The sequence below is a fragment of the Penicillium manginii genome (assembly GCF_028828005.1).
Source record: "Penicillium manginii strain IBT 31320 chromosome Unknown utg000002l:1.0-5564898.0:1.0-5567710.0, whole genome shotgun sequence".
NCBI classification, from domain to species: Eukaryota; Fungi; Ascomycota; class Eurotiomycetes; order Eurotiales; family Aspergillaceae; genus Penicillium; species Penicillium manginii.
This window is the reverse complement of record NW_026643103.1, coordinates 2,689,165-2,701,303: the sequence shown is the minus strand read 5'-3', so window position 1 is coordinate 2,701,303 and position 12,139 is coordinate 2,689,165. Positions and strand designations below refer to the sequence as shown.

Sequence of the window (12,139 nt, the reverse complement as noted above, 5' to 3'; positions counted from 1 at the left end):
GTGAAACATGCAGTGGCTGAGGCTGGGGGCCTCGAATGGAATGTGGTGGCTGTGGTTTATCAACTTGGCCCCCAAACCCAGCCACAGGCACAATTGGGGCAATACGAGCCTGGGATGATGTTATAATTTCGTGCAACCATACAGGAATCCGCTGAGTAAATCTATTGATGGCCCTGACTGTGTTGATTGCCAGCCTCGCCCCGTTGCTTATGGTGACATGCGAGAGAGTGGCCGGTACTGACCGGCAATCTTCTGAAACATAGCGGACCCCCAGCCCAACAACATTCCAGTCCATTCCATTCCGAGATTGGTATTGGGCCTCGCCACAAGGAGCATCGGGTCTGGTAGACTGGGAACTCACGATCGCTGACCTGTCGAGTCCATTTCATCTTGGTTTGCATCTCATCTGCGAGCAAGCTGCAGAGATATGCAGGGATCGAGCAGTCTGGACCGCTCACCGGCCCCACCAGGCTTGCGCAGCCCGTTGGACCCCGAACCATTCATGCGATCCATTCATGCGATCCATTCTGTAGATCGACTACATGATCTGTTCCCTATATTTAGCTGTTTCTCTGGTGACTTGGACTCTACTTTCACTTTCTTCCATTTGGACCATGCCCTCACGCGAGCTGTCCTCATCAAAAGTGACACTATCAATATAGGCCCCGGTCACCTACGCAATCGTAGAATCCAAAGGCTATACAGTCTAGTCTAATTGCTGCCCCTCGAACACCAGCTACCTCATTAGTGCGCAATACCGAAAATGAAGTTCTTTTACTGTTGAATCCAAGAACATCTCACATGATCTCTCGGTCTTAGGACGCCTGATTCTGAATGTACCCATGCATTCCGGATTCTGTATCTGTTCTGTAGTCCGACCGAACCCCTCCATGTCTACTAGTTTCATTCGTCTCTTTGAGTTGTTGGATGTTGACTCATAACGTTGCACATACCCCGAATGTCCACTAAGATCATCCTCAGGCGCGGCTGTCCCGTATTCAAGCGCTGACCGGCTTCTGGGCCCATTCCGTGTTCCGAACCCCGAACCCCACGTCTGCTATTTATACTAATTACTTAGTCTCTGTCTGAGACTTGGCGATCAATTAAGCTTCTTGAACAATTTGAAGCCGTTATAATTTCAACAGCGTACCAAAAAGAACCATCAAACTTCCAAGTGAAGACAAGGTCTCGAAGGAAGACACTTGAATCCTCTATAATGCCCGACGATATCGAATCCAGCTTCCAAGCCGCCATCGACGCAGGCCAGATCAACGGCGCCGTCATCTGCGCAACCGACGCCGATGGCAACTTCACCTACAATCAAGCTTTCGGCGAGCGAACCCTGCTCTCCGGCGAGAAGCGCCCACAGCAACTAGACGATGTCATCTACCTCGCCTCCGCCACCAAGATAGTCACCGCGATCGCCGCCCTACAATGCGTCGATGACGGCCTGCTCAGCCTCACGGGCGATCTCTCCGCCATCGCCCCAGAACTAACAAGCAAGCAAGTCTTCACGGGATTTTCTGACGACGGCGAGACACCGCTTTTGGAAGCCGTCCACGAACCCGTCACGCTGGAAATGCTCCTCACGCACAGCGACGGGTTGAATTATCATTTCCTAAACCCGCTCATCGCGCAGTGGCGCGAGAAATTCGTCGAACCAAACCTGAAGGACGGCGAGAAGAGGAATGTTGAGGAGACTTTCTGTTACCCGCTTAGTTACCAGCCTGGCAAGGGCTGGATGTATGGGCCTGGTCTGGACTGGGCAGGGAGAATTGTCGAGCGTGTCACGGGTCGCAGTTTAGGGGAGAGAATGCAGGAGCGGATCTTTGATCCGTTGGATATCCACGATGCGCAATTTTATCCTGTGTTGCGGGATGACCTCCGTGAGCGCCTGGTTGATTTGAATCCGGATGACCCTGATGCGCTTGGGCGGGCGGTGGTTGGATCTGGGGAGATGAATGCGCGTACGAAGGGAGATTTTGGCGGACATGGACTTTTCATGTCTGCTGCAAGTTTTGTGAAGATTCTTCACGCTGTTCTGGTTAATGATGGGAAGTTACTGCGGCCCGGGACCGTTGATGGGATGTTTGAAAATAGACTTGGCCCTGAAGCAACGGCAAGTCACCAGGCGGCTTTGGCGTCTCCGTTCGGTCAGTTTTTCCGTGTCGGCGTGGATCTTGAGACGAAGTGCGGATTTGGTCTTGGTGGTTTACTCACGTTGGAAGATGTGGATGGTTGGTATGGGGAGCGGACCTTGACTTGGGGTGGGGGAATGACGCTTGCTTGGTTTATTGATCGGAAGAATGGACTGTGTGGTGTCGGTGCTCCAATGGCTAAGGTGCCATTGGACATGGAGGTTGGAGCTACGCTGAAGCAGGTTTTCCGTCGTGGTGTGTACCGGAAGCATGCAACGTGGCAGAAGAGCCAGTAGATGGGTGATGAGGAATTGACCCATATTGAATGAGGTGCTAGTCAAGATTCCATTCTGAAGATTCGCTATCTCTGGGCGAAAGATTCAAACATTATACAAGCAAAAATGGCCCTTCAAATATAGTATTATGTACATCTTCTCTCCGAAATGCCACAACAGTAATATCGCGACTTGAAAGGGGAGGCAGTCTTCAACGCCTGTAGAAGCAGCAAAGCACATTCGTCTTCGCGAGAAACCAGAGTGCCCCGAAAAATCGAAAGATAGAAAGACCCGATGTACCCCAGAGAATAACCTTGAAATACCACGCTGTGCGCAGCGTTGAGGTCGTCTGCTATCATTAGTTATTGTTCCCCTGTGCGGTAGTCAACATTTCAATTCAACATACCGATAGACAAAGCTGTTTCATCCCTTCATTGTTAATGCACAGTGCCAAAAGACCATTGCTAAATGTCCACAGCAATACGAGATTCGTCCGGAACGACTTGTAGGAGTCATCCAGATTGACTTCGGCCTTTTCTTCCGGCTCTCGCCACGGTGCCAATGCCCGCTTGACCGTCTGTTCAAATTGAACATCAATATCAGCCTGTGGCTTGTCGATCTCTTCAACGAATGCTGTCTGTGCATCAGATTTCGTTTGCGCTGATGGCAGTTCATCAGCCTTATCAGAACCCTTCGTACCCCAGGATACGTCGTGCCAATTGCAAAAAGCATATACCATCAGGATATTTATCGAAGATGGCATGCCGAGGAAATATGCCCAAGACGAAGTGAGCATGTGCCAGGGATCGAGGTAGAGAATGGAAGCTATCAGGTAAATCCCGTAGGTGGATATCAGAGCGACTAGGACGAGGCCGCCGGTTGAGTTGATGAACGATGTCAGGAAGACGCCCACGCCGTCGGAGAAGTTGAACTTCAGATTGTCGCCTGTGAGTGCTTGTGCGACCAGGTAGAAAGATAGGACGAGAATATAGGCCTGGACTAGAGAAAAATACATCAGGGAAAGAGTGTAATACATTTTTGTCCTTTGATATGTCAGTTTTCACTCAACATGAATTCATCCATGTGTATCTCCAGAATATGAAGCTTACCCCTTTGGGTCTATTTCCCAGTGCTAAGATGAACTGGAGCATGAGAAACGCCAGATATCCTATCTTGAACGTATTATTCAATATCGGAGTGACATCTGCTCCGAATGGCCAACTTTTGTTGTGGTTGACTGCACTTGGTGTTCCGACGATGTCCATGATAACAGAACTAGTGAGCCAGTATGATGCTATTCGAGAATAAGTACGCTGTGAGTGATCAACGTCGATCTGGACGAGATAAACGTCAAAGAAAGGGCATACCTAAAGAGAACCATGTCATCACAAGCTGGCAGATATTGTAAATCAGCTGAACGTGGAAGGCTAACAATCGAATGTAACTGTGCCCACTTCTATAGATACGGTTAAAATGCATAGTCGCATACAGACTCGCTGCGAACGAGCCATTCAACCAGCGCCGCCGTTGACTGAGGAACTCTGCTGGGCCCTCGGGGACGTCCGTTTCTCCCTTCGAAGCCTTCACGTAGGTGAGTTTCCATTGGCATCCTGCTTTCGCAACCAGCTCAAAGCATAGAATCCGATCTTCTGCTAGAAACATGTTTTTTTTGAAGATATTCATCCCCTCGATTCCTTTCTTGCCAAGTCTTTCGGAGAGCGTATGATCACCGTGAAAGTACTGTTCGAGCGGTCGGCCAACGATAGCTCTATATCGATATGCAGAGAACGCCCCCGGGAGAACGCTCACGTAGCCGAAACTGCTCTCGAGCGGTTTGTCGAGAATGTTGGAGATTTTATATTCGAAATTCTGCGCAGCGACTAGTGGGTTGAGGACGTTTCTCCAGCCACGGCCGAGAAGGGCGTGGATCTCGCCGCATGCGCCGCCAAGATGTCGGTCATTATAAAATGCTTCCCACAACTCTAGGAGAGACTTATGTCCAGGTTTTGTGCCAGCGTCGATCAATATACATATCTCAGGGTTCAGGATTCGCCCAAATGCGTTGAAGAGCCAGCGGTGTGAGTTGATTTTTTTGCTGTTCTTCTGCTTGAGACAGAACATCATTTGTACGGGTGGTAGATTTGTTGGATCATCCCCCAAAGGTCGTATTAGTTGCTGTGTTGGAGTGACTGATAATTGAGTTGTGTACTCAAACTGATACAAAGAACAGGTCAATACTTAGGCCGCCAGCGACCCTCACAAAATTTACTAATCAAAAATGGAAATCACTCACAATATGGGCAACTGTTTCTCTTCCATCAACATCATGCTTCATCACGCCGTCCTGATAGATGCCGACCGTAGCCAATAGGTCAAGAGTATTCTTGTCGCATGGCTTGATGCCGTCGAATACGAGACAGACAACGATCTTCTGCCATGCCGGACCTCCCTTGTTCCAAAACTCAGTTTTCTTGAGATTGACTATATCACGCACGTTCTGCATGACACTATGCAGGGTTCTGGCAGTCAGAACTTTATCCTCATTGTAGTATGTAATTGCAATCAACATTTCGGTATGCCGATTATACATGGACGGCCGTAGATTGTACCCATGCTGCAAAGTAAATTCATCGGGATCGCAGGTTGCTGCCGTGTCTGCTATAGTTAGCCCTTGGTTCCATAGTAGAGGCCGGTTTCATACATCTCATATGTGTGAACTCCTCAGATGAGCCTCCTTCCAGGTCTCGATATTTATGCTGTACAGCATTCCGAATCGCACTTGGGACTGGATGATCAACACTCAACACCGTTCCCTTGACCAACTTGATTCGGCGTGTAGGATATCGCCTTATTATCCCCGATGTGGCCCTCTGTCGTGCTGCCCAGCGTTTGGAGGTTGTCGAACCCGTCTCATTGTTGAGATGTTCGGATGGGGCGGGGGATTCTCCATCTTGTGCTTCCGAATAGCATGAGCTTGCTGACAGAGTTGCACTCGTACGATACGGTGATGGGTATCGGGGTAAGGGAACACTGAGAGACTGCTCGGGGCCGCCATACGGGTCTGGAGGTGGGTGGGAAGGCGGACCTAGATGGGAGTTCGGGGGCTGAAGAAGAGGCTGGCTAGGTTGAATCTGCTCATCGCTTTCGGGGCTTCTCTGTCAAAAGATTTAGCCTGTGGTAAAATTTCTTCTCATTTTTGCTGTGTATTTTACTTCACGAGGTTCGAGGAGTTCTCCCGGGACGACATGGCTGCGTGAGCTCCGTGGCGGAGGTGGTGGGTTTGAGTGGTGCTCCATCGTGCGATCTATTTCTCGCTAAGAATTCAAAATAAAGAGAGATTCAGTGGACTGGGAGATGGTTTGAAAATCGTTTCAAGACGAGGATGATATTGGTAGATTCCTTCACCAGCCTTGGCAAGACCTCGGGCAGTCGCGCATGCTAGGTCATTTGAGTTAGATATGGGACCATGTATGTTTACGGAGATTTCCGAATGTACATGCTTCGGCTAAGGTGGATCTAGTCTGAACAAATAGAAAAGAGGAATGAATGGGCTTCCGTCAGTCTATGCCCGCCGACAAATGAGGGACACCCATTATTTCAAACCGGTGGCCTCCCATTTAAAAGCAGTCTGGATCTGTTTGACTTGATCCGCGGCGGAAAGAAATCACCAAGTCATGAACCGGTTTATTCCTAAGAATAGGTGAGACCAAGGTGGTACAGCATCCGTGGTGGAAATTGTACAGTTGTCTTCCTTCGGAGGTGTGGGTAGCAAGGATACCTCTGGTAGGCGTCAAAAGACGATACAACTATGCGACCATAGACACCAAAAGAGAGCTTGAACGGGTATCTTATCTAAAATATCCTTGAGAAAAGAACCCGAGGTTCTCCCTATGCATTTCAGGCCCAGAACATCTCCAGTGCGGCGCCTAACTATGGTGGCCCAAGTTGAACTGGATCGCGATGATTTCACATATACTTATCAAGATACGGTCACGGGAAAAGTAGTCATAGATGCTTTTTCTTTGGCTAAAATATCAAACATCTCTGTAACTCTTTCTGGTATCGCAATATCAAGATTAGATTCAAGGAAAGAGAGTGAGACGCATCGGGTATCGGATCCCCAAAGTCACATTTGAGTATCTACCACTAAATCGTTTGAAAGATGCTCCAATCAACTCTCTGCATCTTTTCTCCCAGTACTGAATCCGGACGTGATACATGCAAAGGAAAAGCCATGAGAGCAGGAAGAAACATCTTTGAATTTTCCATTCCGGTAAGCCTTCATTCCAGTCTGGCAAGCTCCGGAATACTAACTAAGTTGCGTTTTCCATCAGTTTCCTCAAGCATCAGATTGCTCCCAATCAAGTCAAAAAAGCGGGACTATCCCTCTTCCTGGACTCATTAGCAATCATTGGAAAAAGCGAAAGAACAGGATACATTTATCACGACGACTTCCTCCATCAACGGGTGGAATCGGATCGCCAGCAGAGATAAGATATACGCTCGAAGTGAACATCACGGGCCGTGGGATCCCAAACGCTTACCGTAAAATAGTTGAGTATTTCAAAATGCAGTTCAAATACATAGTTAGATGAAGTGCTCACACTGACTGGGTCATGCTAGACACGCGATATACTATTCCATTCCGTATCGGGACCAATTTCTCCCCACAAGCCATCAATCGAAGAGAAATACATAGTGGTTTCCCCAAAACTGTCAGGATCAACAGTTCCACTGACGTGGCAAGTTGAAATTGAACTCTTGAATGGTCCTTGGCTTCTCTTGGGTCAACCGCTGCCGCTTAGTATCAAGATCAAAAAGCTTCATGGCAAGGATTGCAGAATCTATCTCAATAGCTTTCAAACTCAACTTATCGAGACAACTCAGATACAGGCTCGAGGCTCCAGTGAGATATCTCAACGTTCCTGGATCATTCAAACTCTGGCCAACATAGAGCAGAAAGTATGTGCTGATGACAGCCCTTTTGGCACAGTTACGGTACTCTCAAAGGCAATATGGATATCGCACGCCCTTCCTTCTGCGCTCACTTCGAGCTTCGAGATATGCAACATAAAACGAAGTTATCGGCTTGAAATACAAATTGGCTTTCGAATTGGGCTATCCAAGGTATGATTTGACAGCTTCAACTTACGAGTAATCATATATATTCTAATATGAAGAAAAAATTACTGCTAGCAACAGATAATGATCAGGGAGTTCCAATTTCCAGTTTATCTCACTGAAATTGCGCTTCAGAGGAAAAATAGCGCATAAGAAAATCGTTGAGATTTTGTCTTTAGTAGTACCTTATCGCTCTATTGACAAGAAAGGGGTCTGCTGTACATTTGCTCGGCATAGTCTTCGGGAATACAGTGGAAATTTCTAAAACAGATTTTATCATTCCATACTGCATTGGACACCTTAAACACACTAAACATACGCACTTTGTTTCTCGGCCCGTACCCGAAACGACGCTAACCCGTATACAGCCGAGGGTGACTATTAATATCGTATTTTACACGAAACTTCTAATACACTCCCACCTCGGTGCCCCTCCCTCCATACCCTGGCATCTATCCTTTTCAGCACAATCCGAGAACCGCTAGAATCGTTGTGCAATATGGCACCGAGGCTAGCCCCGTCAAGGGCGCACCTCAATACCAAACAACGCAAGCCTCAAGAAAGGAGGAGAGTTGTCATATCTTGTAGTGAATGCCATCGACGCAAGCAAAAAGTAGGAAGCCCCCACGAAAGTGCCAAACAAGAAATTTACTAAAGGTTGAATAGTGCGATCGCCAGTATCCATGTTGCAACTGCATTAAGCGAGAAGCGCAGGTATTCATACTTCTAGACGCAACACCGCCTTTGATCTAATTGGCGACCGCAGGATCTTTGCCATTATGACGCTGGATCGAAGGGAGGTCAAGCCACGCGATGCGGTTCCGGCGAGAGTGGTCCCTCGGAAATCAGCGGTAACACCGATATGGTGCATCTGTGCCCACCTGCTAGACCGCGCCCTGAGGGGGCTAGCGAATTTCAGGACAAGATCCGAGACCTAGGATATTCCAAACATGGCAATTACAACTCCATGGGCCTATTACGAACCGCGGAGCTGTATGGAGGTCAGGATACTAGCTTAGTTGACCTCTCTGCCACAAACCAGTCCCCTTTCCGAAACGATGCCGACCGAAACTATAAAGAATTAGTCCGTCGGCTGCCTTCGCAGGCTTGCATCAACACCTTGGTCCAAACGTTCTTCTCCAGAATCAATTGGCAGTATGACCTGCTTGATGAGACATCCTTTAAGGAACGCTTGGAGGCATGGGGAAGGATCTCATACTCTGACCTTCAAACGAGCTTTGGAGGATTGGCGCAAGAGACCCTTGTGTTTCCAGCACTACTGTTTCAAGTCCTTGCACACGCCCTCCTGTTTCACCCTCCCCATGATGAAATGATTAATTCTCTCATGACCATGGCTGGTATGACGTTCCATGATCTTGGGGCCGAATATAGTGATACAGGCGCTGAGTTTCTCGCACTTCTGGGGAAAAAGAATATCAAAATCGCAATGGTACAAGCAGGTTTACTACGTGCCTCTTTTTTGAAAAGTAGCGGCAAAGTTGTTGAAGCCTGGCATGCGCTTGGCATAACAATCCGCGATGCACAGGAAATTGGCCTACATACCGGGCGAATTGTATCCGAACAATCTCCAGTTGAGCCGAAGCGTGAGAGACAAAATGTCAGTCTCGTTGGTCACAAAGTCTGGGTCGTCTTGCATATTTGGGACGTCCATATGGCTGTCGTTCTCGGTCGACCAATATCCACTGATCTCCAAATAGATCGCTTCTCTGAAACAATAGAGGACAATGAAAGACGAGAAGATTTATTCGCGCATTGGCAAACCGAGACTGAGCTTCCTCGGCCATTTGACATCATCCTCGCCGGCTATAATGTGGCCTATCGATATTTCAAGGACATTCACCAGATGGAACATAACGGTGCTAACTCTCAAGATTACCCACTGGTCGAACGTATTCACGCCGCAATCAAGAATGATATAAAGTTGTTGCCCTCCTGGTGCCGTTTAGAAAATCCAGATACGAAGTTTGATCGATTGGAATGGCTACCAGTTGCCCGAAAAGGGCTGTTCTCGCTCATCCACCTTGTTCTTCTCGCACTTCATCGACCGTTCATATTTTCTGTTGTCAACAGTCGCACAGAAGCCGTTAAAGCTGGAATATATATCCTTAATTCACAGGAATGGCTATTTCATCAGTCGGAGCCGCACCAGCGCAAGGTGTTTAATCCGGTCTACGCTTCTTTTGATGCGATTGTTCTCATTTCAGCACGCTGGCTCGTCTTTCCGAATGAGGATGACGAAAGACGAACAGAGTGTATCAAAGTTGTTGAACGAGGGATACAAATGCTGGACATCATTGGTCAATCCAATTCCATGGCAAAGTCGGCACATGGTGTCGCCTGCAGCTTGTACCATCGCCTAAGACATCGGTTCGGTATCTCGGTAACCGAGAACACTAGGGCACTTCTCAGCAACTCAGAATGGATCTCCCCCAATAGCGATACAGCTAACTCTAATGATGCACCGTCGGAACCCTCTTTTGATGCTGTTCTACCTCCGCACCCAACCCATGACCTGTTCTTCGATCATATTTCAAGCACCCCCATCCCTTTCATGGATACACCCAACTTTTTGTCTTTGGATCCACTTGCTATAAACGTTACAGATAATTGGTACTTTGAAGGCACCTTCTCAGATGCTAGCTTCTGGGGTGTGATGAACGAGTTCAATCATTGAAAATAGCTCTTGTCAATTGCATTCTATTTGATCTCCGCAAACCAGGCCGCAATATCCCCCACGTTGCGATCAACACAATCCGGCTGATCATAGTGCTGGAAGTGGGAAACCTCATTGTTCCAGATCAACTTTTTCTGACTTGTGGGAATTGACTCGTAGTGGCGCTTAGCGGCCGCCGCATTCATACAGTTGTCGCCATGGATCAGCAGCGCCGGCTTTTTCAGCTTCGCAACACCGGGAACGGTGGTATAGTCAAAGTGGTCCAAGTCGCTCATCACCGCGTATCGGTTCTCGAATCCCTTCAATGTCCACGGCCCATACCAGGACCAAACGACTGGCCCTGGAAGACCGGCTAGGGATCCGGTATCAGGGTCAGCGGGCGTCGGATCAACCAGTGGTTGATACACCACTTCCCCAGTCTTTTCGTACAATTCACGTGCTTGTTTAGCTCGCTCAAGTCGTGCTTTGTACAGGGCTTCTCCCTGTTCGGGAGTGGGCATTTTCATTTTCGCGATATCCGCACCGGGCGTCCATGCAACACACCCAGCGCAAATCATGTAGATGTCGGTTTCATGGTCTCGATAGTATCCCGAGACCGAGGCCACGCCTGTAACTCGGTCATCGTAGGATGCCACATCCAAGGATTCAGGGCCTCCCTGGCAGATCCCGACTAAGAAGAGCCGGGCTGGATTGACATCGTCGCGTGCCGATAGGTAGTCAAGTCCTGCGACCATGTCCTCATTTTTCATTTTTGGATTTTCCAGTCGCCGGGGTTCGCCAGTGCTTTCACCAACAGTGCGGGGGTCGAAGATTAATGCAGCGTAGCCTTCATCTGCGAGGCGAGTTGCGTATTGCAGCGGCGCTTGTTCTTTCACAAAAGAATATGGACCGGTGATAACGACGCCGGGTGGTTTTGTGACGTTTGTGGGACGAAAAAAGATACCACTGACAGTCTCCCCATGAGAGATATATTCGACTTTTTCAGTGGTATATTGACCATGGGAAGGCATTTTGAATTTGATTCAATAAGAACTGGCTATTGGTATAAGTTTGACTGTAAAGATTTAATGTTCCTCCAGGGCTGATCATCAAATGTCGCCCGGTTTAAATAACCAAAGGTCATCGGCGTTATGCCGCGGCAAAAGGCCCCCCCAATGGTTTACCATAGACTATTTGGCAAATATGACGCATTTGATTCAATGGACAACACTACAATTCCCAATCATATTCGCCTTTCGATCTTCGTTTTCGGACCTGCCCAATTATCGCCGATAAAAGCGGGTCAGGCTGGGGCCTAACGCCGATTAACCAATCAAGAATAAGTTAGCTCTGGGCCTATAAGATCACCCGTTCAGTCGAACGCCGATATCCAATCTCCATTTGGCATTGACCTTCAAGTTGACCCTAACCTTGGAAGGCTTGTTCCAGGATTGCGGCTAACTCTTTAGTCTTCATGAATATACTATTTAGTTAAGCGCTCAGTGGGGAGGAACATATAGACAATACTGGCAGGTCTTCTTCGGTGTCCCTTACCACTACTTTGTTCTCAAGTGTAACATGCCATTCTATGAAGTAATCGATACAGTTTGGCAGATTTTCGCCATTAACCTTGGAGCCCCGTTCAAGTTATAAATCTTCCAAGGTTGGAAACAAATAATCTCGAGCTCAAATTTTGGCATCCAAAAGACCTACAGGATGCTCGTCTGGAAAGCAGTACCAGATAGATTGTATCCTCCGATAATCGAAGCTCTGACGATGATGACTCGGAAACCGTGGAGTTGTAATTTGGTTCTTCAAGCGTTGACGGGCGATAATGAAGACACAGGCAAAAGTTTAGCGAGACCACGGATGGTAACACCCAATTTTATCTTCATACCTAGGTAGCTGATAAATTTAAATTATATGCAGGC

General features: G+C 48.0%; 5 protein-coding genes across 5 annotated transcripts; 2 read left to right on the top strand and 3 right to left on the bottom strand.

Moving 5' to 3' along the window:
* Window positions 1-207: 207 nt before the first annotated feature.
* On the bottom strand, window positions 208-526 carry N7533_002265 (uncharacterized protein; the record flags this gene model as incomplete). Its single annotated transcript, XM_057098915.1, has 3 exons — window positions 208-341; window positions 362-417; window positions 459-526. 3 exons carry the CDS (start codon window positions 524-526, stop codon window positions 208-210), a joined length of 258 nt encoding a protein of 85 aa, XP_056964051.1.
* A 690-nt stretch (window positions 527-1,216) lies between these two features.
* On the top strand, window positions 1,217-2,434 carry N7533_002264 (serine hydrolase domain-containing protein; the record flags this gene model as incomplete). The annotated part of the gene is made up of 1 exon (XM_057098914.1): window positions 1,217-2,434. One exon carries the CDS (start codon window positions 1,217-1,219, stop codon window positions 2,432-2,434), a length of 1,218 nt encoding a protein of 405 aa, XP_056964050.1.
* A 190-nt stretch (window positions 2,435-2,624) lies between these two features.
* N7533_002263 (Chitin synthase C) lies at window positions 2,625-5,660 on the bottom strand (the record flags this gene model as incomplete). Its single annotated transcript, XM_057098913.1, has 7 exons — window positions 2,625-2,762; window positions 2,820-3,407; window positions 3,523-3,707; window positions 3,781-4,627; window positions 4,707-5,068; window positions 5,115-5,568; window positions 5,631-5,660. The coding sequence occupies 7 exons, from the start codon at window positions 5,658-5,660 to the stop codon at window positions 2,625-2,627; spliced, it is 2,604 nt and encodes an 867-aa protein (XP_056964049.1).
* A 2,736-nt stretch (window positions 5,661-8,396) lies between these two features.
* N7533_002262 (fungal specific transcription factor domain-containing protein) lies at window positions 8,397-10,229 on the top strand (the record flags this gene model as incomplete). The annotated part of the gene is made up of 1 exon (XM_057098912.1): window positions 8,397-10,229. The coding sequence occupies one exon, from the start codon at window positions 8,397-8,399 to the stop codon at window positions 10,227-10,229; it is 1,833 nt and encodes a 610-aa protein (XP_056964048.1).
* A 23-nt stretch (window positions 10,230-10,252) lies between these two features.
* On the bottom strand, window positions 10,253-11,239 carry N7533_002261 (alpha/beta hydrolase; the record flags this gene model as incomplete). The annotated part of the gene is made up of 1 exon (XM_057098911.1): window positions 10,253-11,239. The coding sequence occupies one exon, from the start codon at window positions 11,237-11,239 to the stop codon at window positions 10,253-10,255; it is 987 nt and encodes a 328-aa protein (XP_056964047.1).
* Between the last annotated feature and the right edge of the window lie 900 nt (window positions 11,240-12,139).